We start from the raw sequence: 18,681 nt of genomic DNA, 5'->3' as shown, positions 1-18,681 counted from the left end.
TTGTAACACATTTTACTGGTCACGTAAGTTTTTAAAAATTATTTTATTTGCAGTTTTTATTAAAATGTAGGTGGAGGAAAAATGTTGTGTACATCACGAGTGAAAAATGTTTTTTCTCCCTCAGGAAAATTGTTGCCCTCGGCTTCGCCTCGGGCTTCAAACTTTTCCCTCAGGGAGAAAAAACAGTACTTTTCACTCTAGATATACAAATAACACTATTATAATTGTATTTTACTAAGTGATATACGACAGCATGTTATTGGTAAGCGATTTTAGATACTATCGAACAATAATAGAACGTTTCATAGCCCTCTAGAGGAAAGTCACCTATCCCTAAAGCTGCCATGTCTCATTTATTATTCGTTCAATCTTGAAAAATGAGGTGTCAATCGATTTGTAATTTACATTTAAAAAAGGTTATTCTTGTATTTTTTTTAGTAAAATCAAAGGTTTATTGATTATTCAAGAAATACAATTTTAAACTGCCGCCATTTCGTTTTATGCATATGGAAAATCATCAGGATTATTGTGTAGCTCTCTTCTTGTTGTCATAAATGATTGTGCAAAGTTTCATTTCCATATTTTCAGCCATTATTTGAAAAAAATTAATAAAAAACAAAATGGCGGCTATGTGTGTAACTAAGGACTTTCGGACAGTTTGAAAATTATATTTGGATATGTTTCTTACCTAGGAACAATGCCCTAGAATATTGGTAGGGAGTTTGGAAACATCCTTTATATTATAAACCCTGAATGTAGAGAAATATGTTGAATGTTATAAGAATACATCTCACCTTTATCCTTTTCATTTCACTGACTTCATTCTTCAATTGTCGGATTTGGCTCTCATACTGAGACTGATGCCTGAGCATTTTGGCATGCTCCTTCTTGGCAGTCTGCAATGATCTCACTTCCTTCTGCATATTATTCAGTTTCTTCTCATATTCCTCACGGACTCTGCGCACCTTTTCTGTCGGCTGATTGTTTTGTCCACCTGCAAATTAAAATAGAACTTGATGTATGAGGATAGAGATTTCCAAGAGTATAATATTCTACATTGAAAAACAAGATAGAAATTGGAAAGTAGCTGTGGATGAATCAGAAACTACTCACTAGATGTGAGACGCATTTGAAGAGAATAATAGTTGTCTAATTAGTCTAAATGACTTGGAAAAGAAACCAGATGAACAGCTTAAGCGGTCGCCTATTGTTATTATATTGCGACATTTTCGTGGTTTATTATTAATGAAACAAGTTTTTCACTCGCAGGAATATATTGTTAGACAACTCTGGTTATCTAAATGTGACATCAGCAGTAAACCAACGATAGACTACAGTGATTGGATAAACACACAAATTACTATATCAATGATAAGTACAAATTAAGTTGAACCAAGACTATATTCGGTGTAAATAATTATTAACATTGGGATTAATGAGATTTGAATCGTGGGTGTACATTTTCGCTTCAGCTGCTTGTCAGCATGAACCCTCAAGGTTCAAGTTGACCATCAAGTACAGAGCCAAACGGACGCCGGAGCCACTGTCTTCACGTCCACTGAACGGAGGTCGTATATAGTCGAGAGTATAGCTACACGGCGTCCGTAAGCTCAAGTTTGATGATCGATGAGTGTGTAAGACACATTCATTTCTTTGTGCCACAATTAGAACTTTTATCGTACTTCCAAAATAGAAGTTTGTTCATCTAGCCTAACATAAGTAAGGTGCAAAGCAAAAGATAAGTTGGTGCAAGCCACAGCTATAAGTGCCTTCCAGCAAAGAGAATGTGCCATTAATGAGGGTAATGAAGCAGAATCGGAGAACAATAGAGTATTGGTAGTGGAGAGTTGAAGGATGAAGCTTTTTGTGCCTTTATGGAACCAGAGGATAGGTAGTGCGGCTGCGTCTCGTTTCCAAAGCCCGTACTTGAAATTCCCCTGATTATCCATATGTGTGTAGGGAGAATATTTTAAAAAGTACAATGAGATAAGATGAGAATGAAACTGACTGAAAGAGGCGAGAACGGTGTCACGCTCCTCCTCGGTGGCCCTTATCCTGGCCTGCAGCTGCAGCAGCTTGTCCTCGTAGTGCTGCTTCAAGCTGTGCAGCCGCTTCTGCGACTTCTCCAGCTCCTCGATCAGTTTCTGCTTGACGTTGATGTTGGAGGTGAGCTCGGCCAACTCGGCCGTGTACTCTTCGTCCTTGCCCACACTGTCCGACTCAGAGTCGCTGTCCGACTCCGAGTCGGATCCATCAGAGTCCGACTTCTTGCTGTCGGTGGATGACGTCAGCGCCTCCTTGCCACGGGCTACTAGCGCCTCCCTCTCTTTCTCCACCTCCCGCTTTGCCTGCTCTAGCAGCGAGTCGATGTTCTGCGTGCTGCTGCTGTCTCCGCCCTCGAACACTGACTGCTGCAACAGCGACGCTCGTCTGCAAACCAAACCAACAACATTTTCAAACACAGTACAAAAACAACAGATAAGTCATACATAATTACAATTCTCCATACATAAATTCCCAATCATTCTATGATTTTGTTATTAAGTCATTGCATAGAGAAAATATAACATAAAGGATAGTTAGGTAAAGATTGTTAGAAGATCATGGTATAGGTCGTTCATGTTCATGTCCAAATCTCAAACCAATTTTTGTTAACTCAAACCGATTACTTTCGACTACAGTCTACTATTACTGTTTTGGCAGGGTGAGAGAGTAATGCCGCATCTACATATTGGCCCAACAAAGCCCATCGTCGGCCAGCGCCAATGTGAGGATGGGTGGTTTGCCAGCGCTGGCCTTCATTGGCCATCGCTCCGATTTTTGCCGAGAGGAGGCCAGCTCAGCGTAGGCCAAGGAAGACCAGTGAATGCTGAAGCTGGCAAACTACCCATCCACACGAGTCAACCAATGCGTGCTGTTTCCTGTTTTGTCGTCTTCTTTGCTGGGTTTTCTGTGTCCTGTGTAATTGAGTTGTGATTTTTTAGTTGATTTTCATTGAATTGTTATTATGTTACTTTTTTATAGTTCTTATTGTGTTCCTTCTAGTTAATATTTTCAACTCTCAACTCCATTCTCAATCTGCCATTTTGAATGCGGCGCTCCATGTAGCGAGCGGTTGTCGACGTTGGCTTCCGCTGGACTTGAATGGGCACGCAGAGTGCAGGGCAAGACCAACGCGGCCAAGCTTACCAGGCTGGGCAATATGATGGACTAGGCATAAAAACGGCACCGTATGAGAGACTATCAGCCTCACATAGCTTCACGAAAAAGAACTACTTGGACTATCAGCTTGGGTTAACAGTGAAATTTAGAACATTAACGCCCAATACCATGGCTATATTCTTATGCTATCTTTTCTCTATGGTCATTGCTGAATGATATTTTTTCTTCAAATACAGAGCTTATTAGAGTTTGTTACTGTGCTTTTATGAATATGCTTATTTTAGGTTCTATATATTGACAATGCAAAAATTCCTTACATGCATTGAAATTTTGTAAATAATTTGATTTGATTATGAGCCAGAAAATACAAGAGTTTCCTATGGAAAGGGAATTATTTTCAAGAATTTATACCATAATGATTGTATGATAAATGCTCACCTGGCCATAGCAGGAGGATGCTTCCTAAGCTGCTGACACATTGCTTCGGACTCTAACAACTTAGCTCTCAGTTCAACGATTTCACTCAGGTACTTTTGAACCATTTCAGTCATGTCGCCTTCATTTCCTTGCTCTGAAACATTGAAAAGTTACAAATGTAAAAACACACATTTTTGAAGATGGTTTTAGTTGAACCATGACACATAAGGAATAGAATTATTTGTTTGTGATCTAATTATGCTCATGATTAAGGTGAACTGAATTTAAAATAACAAGTTGCAAAACAAAGATACCATATGTAGCATAAGTAACCCAATTCGATTATTTTCAACTGGAATAGCTCCTCCTAGAATTTATATTATGAAAAATCAAATATGTCAGAAACAGTATCTTGGACAATGTACCCTCAAAATTTCATGAATTTATTTGATACCAATTCGGAAATGGATCTCTCCCAAGATTTCAAATTTAGATGCTCATATCTCAAAAAGTGAAAATGATAAAAACGTTTTTCATTGGAGATTTGTTCCATTTTGTTAACTAACTTGATAGTATCCAAATCGAAATACTATAAAAAATAACGCCAGTAAAAATTTTCTAAAAGCGTGGTACACAGCCTTAAGGTTGTGTGATAGATTCTTCATGGTATTGTTGATCTAGTAGAACATAAGTAATTTGAATAACTTTCTCAAAAATTGATATTATCAGAAAATTTTTGTTTTACTAGAACAACAATACCATGAAGAATTTATCCTTCAAATCTCATGGATTCATCTCTTACCGAATTTGAAATGTTCTGTCCCGAAAATTTAAACTTCAGCCGCTCATATCTCAAAAAGTAATGATCGGAAAAAAATGTTTTCCTGAAAAAACTTTTTCAAATCGAAAAACTTTGAAAAATATCACCAGTAGGAAGCTTATTTTTAGCCTTTGCACAGCCTTAAGAAACGTGCTTGCTCACTTGTATCTTAATCTGCATCCAACTCGTACTCTGAAGACTTTATTATAAAACTGTTGTATCAACTACTATTATGACGAATGATAAATATAATGTAATAATAGTTGAATAGATGCCAACCTGAATTGAGCCAGGCACCAGTTGCTTTTTCAGCGAGAAGGCGGGTGTTTTCCATAGTGAGCGCATCTATAGTTTCCTGCATTGCTTTCATTCGTGCCCTAAAATTACTCAGTTCATTTTGAAGCATGGTGTTTTCGTGGAACATATCGTTCACTGCCTCCATACCATCTTCTCCTACGATTCTCTTACCCTGGAAATTAAATCATGGTGAACAATCTATACTTATATTTAGATTCCTATCAAAATGATAGCTAGATCAATAATGATAGAGGATAGCGAGATATAACATGAACCTTCGACTCCCACCACAAGGGACTCAACTCTGTTTTGTTTAGGGTGAATTTAAGATTTTGGTCCATTTGTTCTCGGCAGCCGGTACTATCACTTCACATTCTTTACACTGGTGGGTATGCATGCAAAATGAGAGGGGAAGATGTGTGAAAGATACAATCCCACCCTTTATACCTACCACGCCAGCCAATCTTTCACCGTTTGTGGGGTTAAGGTTCATGTTATATCTTGTGGCCTCTACAATTTAATAGAAACGAATTGATAATCTGAAGAATAATTCCCAATTTTAACAATTATATAGGTTGATTTAGTGTTTGATGAATTGTAAGGCATATGAATATTGTTGATCATGGAAACATCTCATAATTATAAAGAAGAGTTGAGAAAATGACTATTGCTTACCTGTTTATATTCCATGAGTTCCACCTGTAGTTTTTGAATCTCATGCCTTAGAAGCGATATTGTTCTGGAAGACTTATCTTGATTTAATATCACCTTGTTTTGTATATTTCTTGCTCTATTTGCATATTGTAAAGTGTTGAGTGTCTCCATAAAATCTCTATCACTTGGAGATACACACGCTATCATCACAGTCCGACTGTTACCTGCAAATAAATTTTAATTTAATCAATAACTTATTATCCACAGGTCACTCAGTATTTATTTTTATTATTTATATTTATTTATTGTTTATCAAGATAACATTTATCGCAGTACATTATATACTTAGAATTTCTATGGTTGTATAAGTTGATGACACCTCAGTTTGTAATGATAACCTTCTTAGCCGTTTAAATCTTGAGTCATTTTTATCGAGTCGTATTAGGTGAATGCAACTAACGATTATTCGATAACTTTCGTGGATAACTTAGTTGGCAGGCGAATTAGCTTCTTATATTCAACCATACTACTAGTTATAAGAAATTTATTAATCAACCGCATTATTGTCGAGTTATTAGGAACGGCAGTTTGGGGAAACTCTATTCATAACTCATCTTGCCCAGATTTTGTAATATTTACAGAAAATATTTAGCACGAGGTAATTTGTGTCAACTTAATACACTTTTTCCCTCCCGATCATTTCAAAGATATGCTTTTTGTGTAAAAATAAAGGACAAAAAGTCTCTTAAGTAAAAAGAAGTTTTTAAAGTAAACATGTGGTAATCCTTGGCAAAAACTAAGCAGTATCCGACAGCAAAATTAAACAAAAACTATATCCGTAACAAAATGAAAACTAAAACAGCACTAATGAAAGACTTGAATGAAATTAAACACGAATGAAATATTCCATCGTATGGAGCGTTTATGTTCCAAATGCACTGTTAACTCAAGCCGACAGTCCTAGTAGTTCTTTTTGGTGAAGCTATATGACGCTGGTAGTCTCTCATACTGTGCCGTTTTACACTACCTGTCAAAACAGTGATAATAGACAGTAGTCGACAGTGATCGGCTAGAGTAAACAAAAAATTGGCTTGAAATTTGGACAAAAATTACCTATTCTATGGGATATCTCATGCTATAGTTCTCTATGATAGAAGTTTGGGCGCTTGAAATTTACCAATGGATCACTACTATCTTCATATCCTTAGGATTACGCCCTTAAAGACAAATCGTTTCGACAGAACGAAACCAGAGACAAATGAAACGCACCTCCAAGCGAGTCTTGCAGCAATCGCGTGAGCTTGGAGTCTCTGTAAGGCACATGCAGCGCCCGCTTGGTCTTGTCACCGAGGGCCGAGATGACGTTGCCCAGCGCCAGTAGGCCGCAGTTTATGGAGATGCCCTCCTTGGCACGGTCGCCGGTCGCACCGGTCCGCTTCAGTCGCTCCGACCCGGCCAGGTCGACAAAGTGGAACTTGGCGCTCAGCGTCACGAACTCCTGCTGCGAACTGTCGCAGCTCGACTCCATCGTGGAGCGACCGCTGCTGCTAATCACGTCATTGTCGTCCTCTGTCTCGTCCGCTTCCACCTGCCAATAACACACACATTCATTCATTGTCAATTACAACTAATACAAGGTAGGCGTATTTAAATAAAGGCTATAAATAAATACATTTTACTGTCGTAGATCAATACAGGTAATTGACAAAGTCATAGTAATACAATTACAAAGTAATAAAGTCAAACTAATAGTTTAGTCACAAAGTAGAATAACATCAAGTAGAATCGAAAAGCTCTGTCACACCGATACAACTAATATAAAACACATTCAATAGTAAGGCTGGCCACTAACGGTAGAACATGCATGATAAAAATGCAATTATTTCAACAAACAGGCAGTGTAAGCAGATGATCAGAATAAAAAATATTAATAGAAATGATAAGGGTATTTACATTGAGTTGAATCCATAACGAAATAACATTCAAGTTAAAATAAAACTCGCAATTTTCTGGGGACTATTTGGTTCAATTACTGTAAAACTCGATAACCATTTCATTGAATAACAATATCATTTTATAATATTATCCTTCTCTCTACTGCTACTCGTAAGTTGGGAAGTGCTAGTTTCAAGAGAAATTGAAGACTAAAGGCAGTTAACTAATACCTACATTTATAAAAAGTTGTTTAATATTAAAATAGAAAATGATGGGAACAAATTGTTTTAATCAGGCAAATCAATTTATCAAATCACATAATTTGAATGACTAAAACAATCATTGAGTCGTTAATTTATTGTTCACCAATCGTAAATCATGATTGTTTATGATTATTGATTATCTATGATCTATGATTTATGATTATTTTACAATTATGATTGTTTGTTAGCAATTTTGGCGAGTACCTTTGCGATGCGCTGCTGCCGTATGTGCAGCGTGAATATGGCGTGGCTGCGTGAGGACTGGGAGTTCATGTGTGTGGAGGCGGTGGTGCGTGACAGGGCGCCCTGACGCAGGCACGCCAACGCCTCCTCGGCCGAGTGCACCGTGCGAGACGTGATGCCTGTCACGTAGATCGAGTGCGACGAGTCCTCGTGGATCCTGATGCCCGTCTTACCCTAAAAAACCATCATCATTACTTCAATTAGTATTAGTTACAGAAACACTTCACATTGAATCACTGGAATATAGGGTAGACCACGGGAAACGGACAGTATTGAATCGCGCAGTACTTGGCGGCTGGTGGAGGGGGAAACGCGCCGTCAACGGCACTTGAGTCCCCATCAGCTGCCATTCAGTCGCTATTATTCCGCTGATAGAGCTTCATAACTCATTAACACCGTCCATTATTCATTCTCTTCGAATATATGTAACATTTCATCAGAAAACGTACAACATTGTTACTGACGTATATGGTGGGCCACGTGTAAACGGACGGTTCTGATCTTGGCGGCTGGTGGAGAGGGAAACGCTCTGTCAAAGTCCCTCGATTCCCCACCACCTCCCATTTAGTCGCTATTATGCCGCTGTAGTCGAAAGATCAACACACGTTTGCATAGGCCTACAACACATTTATAAAAAGTGGTGAATCAGTATTTGAAACTCAACTCAACTTCCAAAGCCCAATAACGACAGTCCTGTTTATCAACAATCTCATTCAGATGAAAATAAGCTTCATCACTTAAGGTTGTGTGATAGATTCTTCATGGTATTGTTGATCTAGTAGAACATAAGTAATTTGAATAACTTTCTCAAAAATTGATATTATCAGAAAATTTTTGTTTTACTAGAACAACAATACCATGAAGAATTTATCCTTCAAATCTCATGGATTCATCTCTTACCGAATTTGAAATGTTCTGTCCCGAAAATTTAAACTTCAGCCGCTCATATCTCAAAAGTAATGATCGGAAAAAAATGTTTTCCTGAAAAAACTTTTTCAAATCGAAAAACTTTGAAAAATATCACCAGTAGGAAGCTTATTTTTAGCCTTTGCACAGCCTTAAGAAACGTGCTTGCTCACTTGTATCTTAATCTGCATCCAACTCGTACTCTGAAGACTTTATTATAAAACTGTTGTATCAACTACTATTATGACGAATGATAAATATAATGTAATAATAGTTGAATAGATGCCAACCTGAATTGAGCCAGGCACCAGTTGCTTTTTCAGCGAGAAGGCGGGTGTTTTCCATAGTGAGCGCATCTATAGTTTCCTGCATTGCTTTCATTCGTGCTCTAAAATTACTCAGTTCATTTTGAAGCATGGTGTTTTCGTGGAACATATCGTTCACTGCCTCCATACCATCTTCTCCTACGATTCTCTTACCCTGGAAATTAAATCATGGTGAACAATCTATACTTATATTTAGATTCCTATCAAAATGATAGCTAGATCAATAATGATAGAGGATAGCGAGATATAACATGAACCTTCGACTCCTACCATACGGGACTCAACTCTGTTTTGTTTAGGGTGAATTTAAGATTTTGGTCCATTTGTTCTCGGCAGCCGGTACTATCACTTCACATTCTTTACACTGGTGGGTATGCATGCAAAGTGAGAGGGGAAGATGTGTGAAAGATACAATCCCACCCCTTTATACCTACCACGCCAGCCAATCTTTCACCGTTTGTGGGGTTAAGGTTCATGTTATATCTTGTGGCCTCTACAATTTAATAGAAACGAATTGATAATCTGAAGAATAATTCCCAATTTTAACAATTATATAGGTTGATTTAGTGTTTGATGAATTGTAAGGCATATGAATATTGTTGATCATGGAAACATCTCATAATTATAAAGAAGAGTTGAGAAAATGACTATTGCTTACCTGTTTATATTCCATGAGTTCCACCTGTAGTTTTTGAATCTCATGCCTTAGAAGCGATATTGTTCTGGAAGACTTATCTTGATTTAATATCACCTTGTTTTGTATATTTCTTGCTCTATTTGCATATTGTAAAGTGTTAGTGTCTCCATAAAATCTCTATCACTTGGAGATACACACGCTATCATCACAGTCCGACTGTTACCTGCAAATAAATTTTAATTTAATCAATAACTGATTATCCACAGGTCACTCAGTATTTATTTTTATTATTTATATTTATTTATTGTTTATCAAGATAACATTTATCGCAGTACATTATATACTTAGAATTTCTATGGTTGTATAAGTTGATGACACCTCAGTTTGTAATGATAACCTTCTTAGCCGTTTAAATCTTGAGTCATTTTTATCGAGTCGTATTAGGTGAATGCAACTAACGATTATTCGATAACTTTCGTGGATAACTTAGTTGGCAGGCGAATTAGCTTCTTATATTCAACCATACTACTAGTTATAAGAAATTTATTAATCAACCGCATTATTGTCGAGTTATTAGGAACGGCAGTTTGGGGAAACTCTATTCATAACTCATCTTGCCCAGATTTTGTAATATTTACAGAAAATATTTAGCACGAGGTAATTTGTGTCAACTTAATACACTTTTTCCCTCCCGATCATTTCAAAGATATGCTTTTGTGTAAAAATAAGGACAAAAAGTCTCTTAAGTAAAAAGAAGTTTTTAAAGTAAACATGTGGTAATCCTTGGCAAAAACTAAGCAGTATCCGACAGCAAAATTAAACAAAAACTATATCCGTAACAAAATGAAAACTAAAACAGCACTAATGAAAGACTTGAATGAAATTAAACACGAATGAAATATTCCATCGTATGGAGCGTTTATGTTCCAAATGCACTGTTAACTCAAGCCGACAGTCCTAGTAGTTCTTTTTGGTGAAGCTATATGACGCTGGTAGTCTCTCATACTGTGCCGTTTTACACTACCTGTCAAAACAGTGATAATAGACAGTAGTCGACAGTGATCGGCTAGAGTAAACAAAAAAATTGGCTTGAAATTTGGACAAAAATTACCTATTCTATGGGATATCTCATGCTATAGTTCTCTATGATAGAAGTTTGGGCGCTTGAAATTTACCAATGGATCACTACTATCTTCATATCCTTAGGATTACGCCCTTAAAGACAAATCGTTTCGACAGAACGAAACCAGAGACAAATGAAACGCACCTCCAAGCGAGTCTTGCAGCAATCGCGTGAGCTTGGAGTCTCTGTAAGGCACATGCAGCGCCCGCTTGGTCTTGTCACCGAGGGCCGAGATGACGTTGCCCAGCGCCAGTAGGCCGCAGTTTATGGAGATGCCCTCCTTGGCACGGTCGCCGGTCGCACCGGTCCGCTTCAGTCGCTCCGACCCGGCCAGGTCGACAAAGTGGAACTTGGCGCTCAGCGTCACAAACTCCTGCTGCGAACTGTCGCAGCTCGACTCCATCGTGGAGCGACCACTGCTGCTGATCACGTCATTGTCGTCCTCTGTCTCGTCCGCTTCCACCTGCCAATAGCACACACATTCATTCATTGTCAATTACAACTAATACAAGGTAGGCGTATTTAAATAAAGGCTATAAATAAATAAATACATTTTACTGTCGTAGACCAATACAGGTAATTGACAAAGTCATAGTAATACAATTACAAAGTAATAAAGTCAAACTAATAGTTTAGTCACAAAGTAGAATAACATCAAGTAGAATCGAAAAGCTCTGTCACACCGATACAACTAATATAAAACACATTCAATAGTAAGGCTGGCCACTAACGGTAGAACATGCATGATAAAAATGCAATTATTTCAACAGAACAGGCAGTGTAAGCAGATGATCAGAATAAAAAATATTAATAGAAATGATAAGGGTATTTACATTGAGTTGAATCCATAACGAAATAACATTCAAGTTAAAATAAAACTCGCGATTTTCTGGGGACGACTCCAACCATAAAAACACACACTGAGATTTATTTGGTTCAATTACTGTAAAACTCGATAACCATTTCATTGAATAACAATATCATTTTATAATATTATCCTTCTCTCTACTGCTACTCGTAAGTTGGGAAGTGCTAGTTTCAAGAGAAATTGAAGACTAAAGGCAGTTAACTAATACCTACATTTATAAAAAGTTGTTTAATATTAAAATAGAAAATGATGGGAACAAATTGTTTTAATCAGGCAAATCAATTTATCAAATCACATAATTTGAATGACTAAAACAATCATTGAGTCGTTAATTTATTGTTCACCAATCGTAAATCATGATTGTTTATGATTATTGATTATCTATGATCTATGATTTATGATTATTTTACAATTATGATTGTTTGTTAGCAATTTTGGCGAGTACCTTTGCGATGCGCTGCTGCCGTATGTGCAGCGTGAATATGGCGTGGCTGCGTGAGGACTGGGAGTTCATGTGTGTGGAGGCGGTGGTGCGTGACAGGGCGCCCTGACGCAGGCACGCCAACGCCTCCTCGGCCGAGTGCACCGTGCGAGACGTGATGCCTGTCACGTAGATCGAGTGCGACGAGTCCTCGTGGATCCTAATGCCCGTCTTACCCTAAAAAATCCATAATCATTATTTCAATTAGTATTAGTTACAGAAACACTTCACATTGAATCACTGGAATATAGGGTAGACCACGGGAAACGGACAGTATTGAATCGCGCAGTACTTGGCGGCTGGTGGAGGGGGAAACGCGCCGTCAACGGCACTTGAGTCCCCATCAGCTGCCATTCAGTCGCTATTATTCCGCTGATAGAGCTTCATAACTCATTAACACCGTCCATTATTCATTCTCTTCGAATATATGTAACATTTCATCAGAAAACGTACAACATTGTTACTGACGTATATGGTGGGCCACGTGTAAACGGACGGTTCTGATCTTGGCGGCTGGTGGAGAGGGAAACGCTCTGTCAAAGTCTCTCGACTCCCCACCACCTCCCATTTAGTCGCTATTATGCCGCTGTAGTCGAAAGATCAACACACGTTTGCATAGGCCTACAACACATTTATAAAAAGTGGTGAATCAGTATTTGAAACTCAACTCAACTTCCAAAGCCCAATAACGACAGTCCTGTTTATCAACAATCTCATTCAGATGAAAATAAGCTTCATCACTCATGCTTGCGTATACACACTGTCAATTCTTCGAAAATGTGTACGGTTCATCACAAAACGTACTACATTGTTGATAGTCCACTGGCTTCAACTTTTGGGTACTGATTCACTACTTTTTATAAGTGTGTCATATGCAAGCACGTGATGAAATTTCGACCACCGCGGCTTAATAGCGACTAAATGGCAGATGGTGGGGAGTCGAGTGACCTTGACGGCGCTTTTCCCCCTCCTCCAGCCACCAAGTACTGCGCGATTCAAAAAAGTCCGTTTTCCGTGGTCCACCTTGTAAAATACTTGAGAGACTTTTCCTTTTTTTAATGAAGGGAATGTGGTTTTTGTTGAGGTTTATACAAGCATGGTACAATTATTAAAACAACTATTACCTACGGATGATTCTTTGGTGACGAATTGATGGTTCAATTTGCAACAAGCTATCTGGATGAAATATGTGAGTTTTCCACTGACCGTCATTAGCGATTTTTGGAGATATCAAAACAATTTGATTGTGATTTCACTGAAAATCGCTAATTTCGACAACACTTGTGGCTCTGCATAAGAACCTGAACTCTACATAAAAACAAAAATAAATAAATCAAAAAGAACTTTATTTCGAAGTGAAAAGTGTAAATTTAAAGTATTATGCGAACTATAACCTTAGTGACCCAATGTTTCTTATTAGGGAACTTTGGACTACATACGGCGAGGTGGAACTACTCTTAGGTCTCCCCACAATTTGAAAGCCATGCGCTAATAATAATAATCTACATAAAACAGATCGGCTAGGTCTTAATCTAATAGGATCTTGAGTGTTTGAGACTGGTGGACAATATACAGTTCCAGTTGAATTTCAAATCTGACACCAGAGCCAGCCAGCTAACTCGATATTTATTTATTGTAACTCTATAATTGTAATAATATTTTATCAAATTTTATCAGATTCGATGAGCTTAGGCTTGTGCATGGGTGAAGGTACAAATAATGAGATATGAATGAGTGAATTTTAATTAATGTGAATCCTCAACCACTGGTGTTTTTTTAAATTAGTGAAACTGGGCTGAAAAACTGGTGTCATCAAAAAATGTGTGCGATCACATACTGCTATGACTGCAGGAAATCCATCTGATTAAATATTGACTACAGTATAGGAAAGCAGTAGGATTATTTCTCAATTGAAAATCAAGTTTCTACAATAATTAGAATTGTCAAAAAGGACATATAAATAAAATTAATTGAGAAAATAATAGAATAAGGCGGCCTTTTTATTGCTTATGTTGTGAATATTGCGATGAGTCATAATAAATATCTTAGACACAACAAATTCGTATGGTGACGTCAATTGTATAGCTCTGATAACGTTTCTGTCAAGCTATTTTATTCATCTAAAGAGAGTAAAAATATTCAGATAACGGTAATAGGAGTACAGTATTTTTTCTCTATTCAATTCAATTCAATTTATAATTGCATCCCAAACATCCGAATAATCAGACTGAGGATAAGTCAAAAAAGAGCGACCAAGGGGAGGTTCTCAACACATATCATAATCACATTGATAAAATACTGTAATTAAACAATAGTAAATTATATTGATCTACTGTTATAAATTAGTTAACGTGGAATTGTTTTTGGATAAGTATAATGATTTCACCGATGCTTATGATAGTGAGTTTACAATTTCTTGCAAAATTCAAACAGAATCTTCCCATCAACCGCAAAATAAGTACAGAATCATTTTGTAAATTACTATAGAACAGTATTCCAGTAAAGCGGAGTTCAACGGAAGTGCGGTAACTTAATTTACTTACACATGTTTTAGATGACTCACTTTGGTGTAGTCTTGCGCCGGGTCAAAAAGATCGATGATTTCCTCATTGTAGAGTTCAAGAAATTGAGCAGCCACTTTGAACTGGGGAGGCGTTTCGCCGGCTTCTTTTGCCTTCAAGCTCAGCTCATTTATGCCGGAGAATATTTGGTTGATGGCCCTTGGAATGATGCCGACCTGCTCCTCGTTCACCGACACATCGAACCCTGTTCCCATCGTGTACGTCTTCCCAGAACCAGTCTGCAAATAAAACGTACTCATCAACCTTTGCAGATTCAGCATCGAGAATTGGTATCAAAATATCATTATCAAATATATGAACATCTCATTTCTTTTAATATTCTACATTTTTCAATTACCTTTTCTAGACTGTAACATTACATTGTTACCCACATTGTGAGATTGTAACATTTAATTGTTAAATTGATAAACAACGAGGTCTCTCCTTCTAGTACAAAAGTGAATGAATAATTTTATTGTCAACGGTATATGGATGGCTATGGTTTGAAGTTAAATAAGTACAGGACAATCCCAATCAGCGCGAAGCATAGCTTGTTTGTTCCGCATTTAATGAAGTAAAGCAATCATCTATTGAACGTATAGAATTAATGACATTATAAAGAAAATATTGACATAAATGGAATCGTGGATCAACATAAACCGAGGCCTCCTAAAAATTATGCCAATTCTGGATGATTTAAAATAAGTATTTTTAAAACAAATAGATATGCACATATAGGAACAATAACCTGTGTTTTTACGCAAACCGTATCAAAATAGACCCAATATTGAGGACACAAATGCTTACATTAGTTTTGCAAATTTAATATTCATTTATATTCAAATGTTCATTTATTACGCCAAGAGCATCACAATATTTAGAATATAAAAAACAGGCACTAATCCATAACTCCTCTTCCTGAATTTAGGATGAGTCACTAGACACTAGACACTAGTCACTTTAGACACTAGACTGTCTCACCTCACCTAAATGAATAGTTCTATTGAGAGATGTGACTGACCTGTCCGTAGGCGAGCAGCGTTGCGTTGTATCCCTGCAGCGAGCCGTTGACGAGAGCTTGGGCGCACGACTCGTAGACGGCTTGCTGGTCGTGATGCATGTCGAACACGTGGTCGTAGGTGAACGAGCGGTCCGAGCCCAGGGTGACCTGCGGCTCGCCGGCCGTCACCGACGTGCACACGCGGCATTTGTCGATCAGCTCCCGCGCAACCTGCGGTCGAATCCTGCCAAACAAACAAACAATAAATAGGTTATATTACCTATACCATTATAATTACGACCTATACCATGGGACATCTTCTAATGCTATCTTCTCTATGTGACAATACCAAGTACAACCATACAGTATAGATTAATATAATAAAGATTATTATTATTATTAAACGAAAATCAGAATTAAATGCTGTAATTCACCCCGAAGACTTCTGCTACTGCAAATATTGACAACAGGGTAAACAGCTAGTTGGAAATTCGATGAGCGCTACTATTCAAAACTTATTTGTCAGCCCGGGAAACGAACCCAGTACCTCTTATGCCGGTCAGGAATGCTTACCCTTACACCAAACTGACAATCTCCAATTTTATAAGAAGTCATAGCAGCCATCCAGTCTACAGATGGAAATTACTGAGATATTGCAATTATTCAACTGCTAATGAATTAATTATTATTATTAAACGAAAATCCGAATTAAATGCTGTAATTCACCCCGAAGACTTCTGCTACTGCAAATATTGACAACAGGGTAAACAGCTAGATGGAAATTCGATGAGCGCTACTATTCAAAAATTATTTGTCAGCCCGGGAATGCCCAGATTAATTCGGATTTTCGTTTAATAATAACAATTAATTCATTAACATTTGAATAATTGCAATATCTCAGTAATTTCCATCTGTATAATAAAGATTCTTGATAGCTACAATGAATCGCATTGACAATGAACTGGTTAAAATAATGCACATTAAAAAACTTGGGAAGCAATTCAAAGACTTATTTACTAGTTAAATTTTAATACATAGCATGAACTTCTCATATATACATGTGTGAACCCGGCGAAAAAAATCTCAGGCCTCAAGGCACATAGAATCGAGAGGAATCCCGATAGTTTTCTCGGTTCACACCATCACATATGTGGCCGTCTCAAGAGTCATTTGTAGTTGTAGTAAGATTAGTGATAGGAAACAACAAACGATTCAATTCCATAACTGAGATCCTCTTTCTCCTGGTATCGACGAATTGTCCGAATGTGGGTGAGGATTGAGTGTGATCATTCTCAATTCTTAAGAAAATTCACTATAAAAACGAAAAATTAAAGATATCAATTTCTATCCTAATATCTTTAGATGTCGGGGAAACACGGATCAGAAAATATTTTGTCACACTTGAAATTTTCTTGCAAGAAAAGTATCCAAATGGTTAAAATTTTCAAAAACATAGTTATAATGTCACTATAGTCGCGAGTTGAAAAATCAGTAAAATTAGTATATTCAATTTATACTATTATACATACTACAGTACAGAATACTCTAGTACAGAATACCAAGTCAATTGGAAAAAACTACCGTACAACAAACAGGTTGGCTTCGATTTATTTAAGAAATCCCCTGATTTCCTACATTCCATCGCAAATGAGTTAATCTCCTAAGTATAATATTAATTCAATCCATTTTTTTAGCTGTACATAATAGTTAACATTTTAAAATCAGTACGATAAAACGTATGTGACACATCCACATAGATACTTGCTACTATAATTTGAGTTCCTGCAAGGGACTCCCCACCAACAAAAGCCATACGAATTTACTTTCACATGAAAGTTGGAATTAAGTGAATTATTAAATTGTTTTACTGTTTTGCTCCTATAAATTGAATAGCTATAGTCAGAGACAACTGATAAGCTATCTTTTCTCTATGTATATACTATAGTTCACTAAACTTAAAATCAATGAAAAATAATCATGATTCATGTTATTTAAAAAATAATAAGAATAATTATAATTATCATGAAGCTCATCACTGCTTACCATTATTTATTATGGACTTATTGTACATCACCTTTCAGTTCCTACAGTACATAGTATTATTGGCTATATGACAAAATGACACATTCATGAATAGTACTAGAACTAGCTACCCTATTACTATAGTTAAGGGAAATGCTTTCATGACTTGATTCAAACTAAACCGAGAATTTTATAAAATGTACTATAGAAAATGGAAGTTATTATCTCATTTCGAACGTTTTTATTCCAAATAGATAAATAAAATATGATAGAGTACATCATAATGGATAAGTCATACTAACTGTGTGATCAACCGATTTGATTGAGCAGCATCGCTACAAAATAACTGATTCAGTTTGTTGCATGAAGTTCGCTATTGGCTTTACCCAATAAAATCAGCAACCAAGTTCCCATAAATGAATTTCTAATCTTGTGAGAATGGAGAAGATTTATCTTCAGGAGAAGATGCAGTAAGAATACACAAGTAAATGGCTGCGGAAAAGATGAATAACCGTGGAGGATCGGTAATGGTTGTGTGCTGTGCAAATTTGAAGTTCATGAAGTTCAATATTGAACATAAATTTGCCCAGCAAACCACTCTAGGAGCTCTGCTGACTGACAACCTGCAATTTAGTGGTGAATAACGAAGACAGACTTCCAACGCCCGAGGACAATAATCACGTCACTGGACAACTTGGCGCACTACAACTTACTCGAGATTGCATCTTCTTCCATTCTCTCTTCTTTCTTCACTTCCTCTCCTTCTACCCTAACCGACAAGAAGAGTAGTGATAATAGAGAAGGACCGAAGGACCTTCGAGTTATAGAAGTGAGCACAGAAAGAGTGAGACCAAGCTGTGAAATTGTTCAATGACTATAACCATTATAATCTTGGATAACATTCACAATCGATAGTTTTCAACAAATGCTTTCTACACCACACCCTTCACTTTCACATACAATCAG

General features: G+C 37.2%; 1 protein-coding gene across 1 annotated transcript in view; it reads right to left on the bottom strand.

Annotated features, from left to right (window-relative positions):
* The window catches only part of LOC111043992 (kinesin-like protein KIF21A), an 89,405-nt gene that overhangs the window by 30,191 nt on the left and 40,533 nt on the right, over window positions 1–18,681 (bottom strand). The window contains exons 2-14 of the mRNA XM_039420175.1: window positions 15,715–15,937; window positions 14,696–14,932; window positions 12,097–12,309; window positions 10,928–11,246; window positions 9,775–9,883; window positions 8,256–8,373; window positions 7,753–7,965; window positions 6,620–6,938; window positions 5,372–5,574; window positions 4,679–4,868; window positions 3,601–3,733; window positions 2,009–2,430; window positions 795–994 (exon numbers count right to left, since the gene is read on the bottom strand). Of these exons, the coding sequence (XP_039276109.1) occupies window positions 795–994; window positions 2,009–2,430; window positions 3,601–3,733; window positions 4,679–4,868; window positions 5,372–5,574; window positions 6,620–6,938; window positions 7,753–7,965; window positions 8,256–8,373; window positions 9,775–9,883; window positions 10,928–11,246; window positions 12,097–12,309; window positions 14,696–14,932; window positions 15,715–15,937 (2,899 nt within the window). The remainder of the gene's footprint in view (window positions 1–794; window positions 995–2,008; window positions 2,431–3,600; window positions 3,734–4,678; window positions 4,869–5,371; window positions 5,575–6,619; window positions 6,939–7,752; window positions 7,966–8,255; window positions 8,374–9,774; window positions 9,884–10,927; window positions 11,247–12,096; window positions 12,310–14,695; window positions 14,933–15,714; window positions 15,938–18,681) is intronic.

This window comes from Nilaparvata lugens, chromosome 2 (genome assembly GCF_014356525.2).
Source record: "Nilaparvata lugens isolate BPH chromosome 2, ASM1435652v1, whole genome shotgun sequence".
In the NCBI taxonomy this organism is placed as follows: Eukaryota; Metazoa; Arthropoda; class Insecta; order Hemiptera; family Delphacidae; genus Nilaparvata; species Nilaparvata lugens.
The sequence above is the reverse complement of the archived record's forward strand: the minus strand, read 5'-3'. Positions and strand labels throughout refer to the sequence as shown.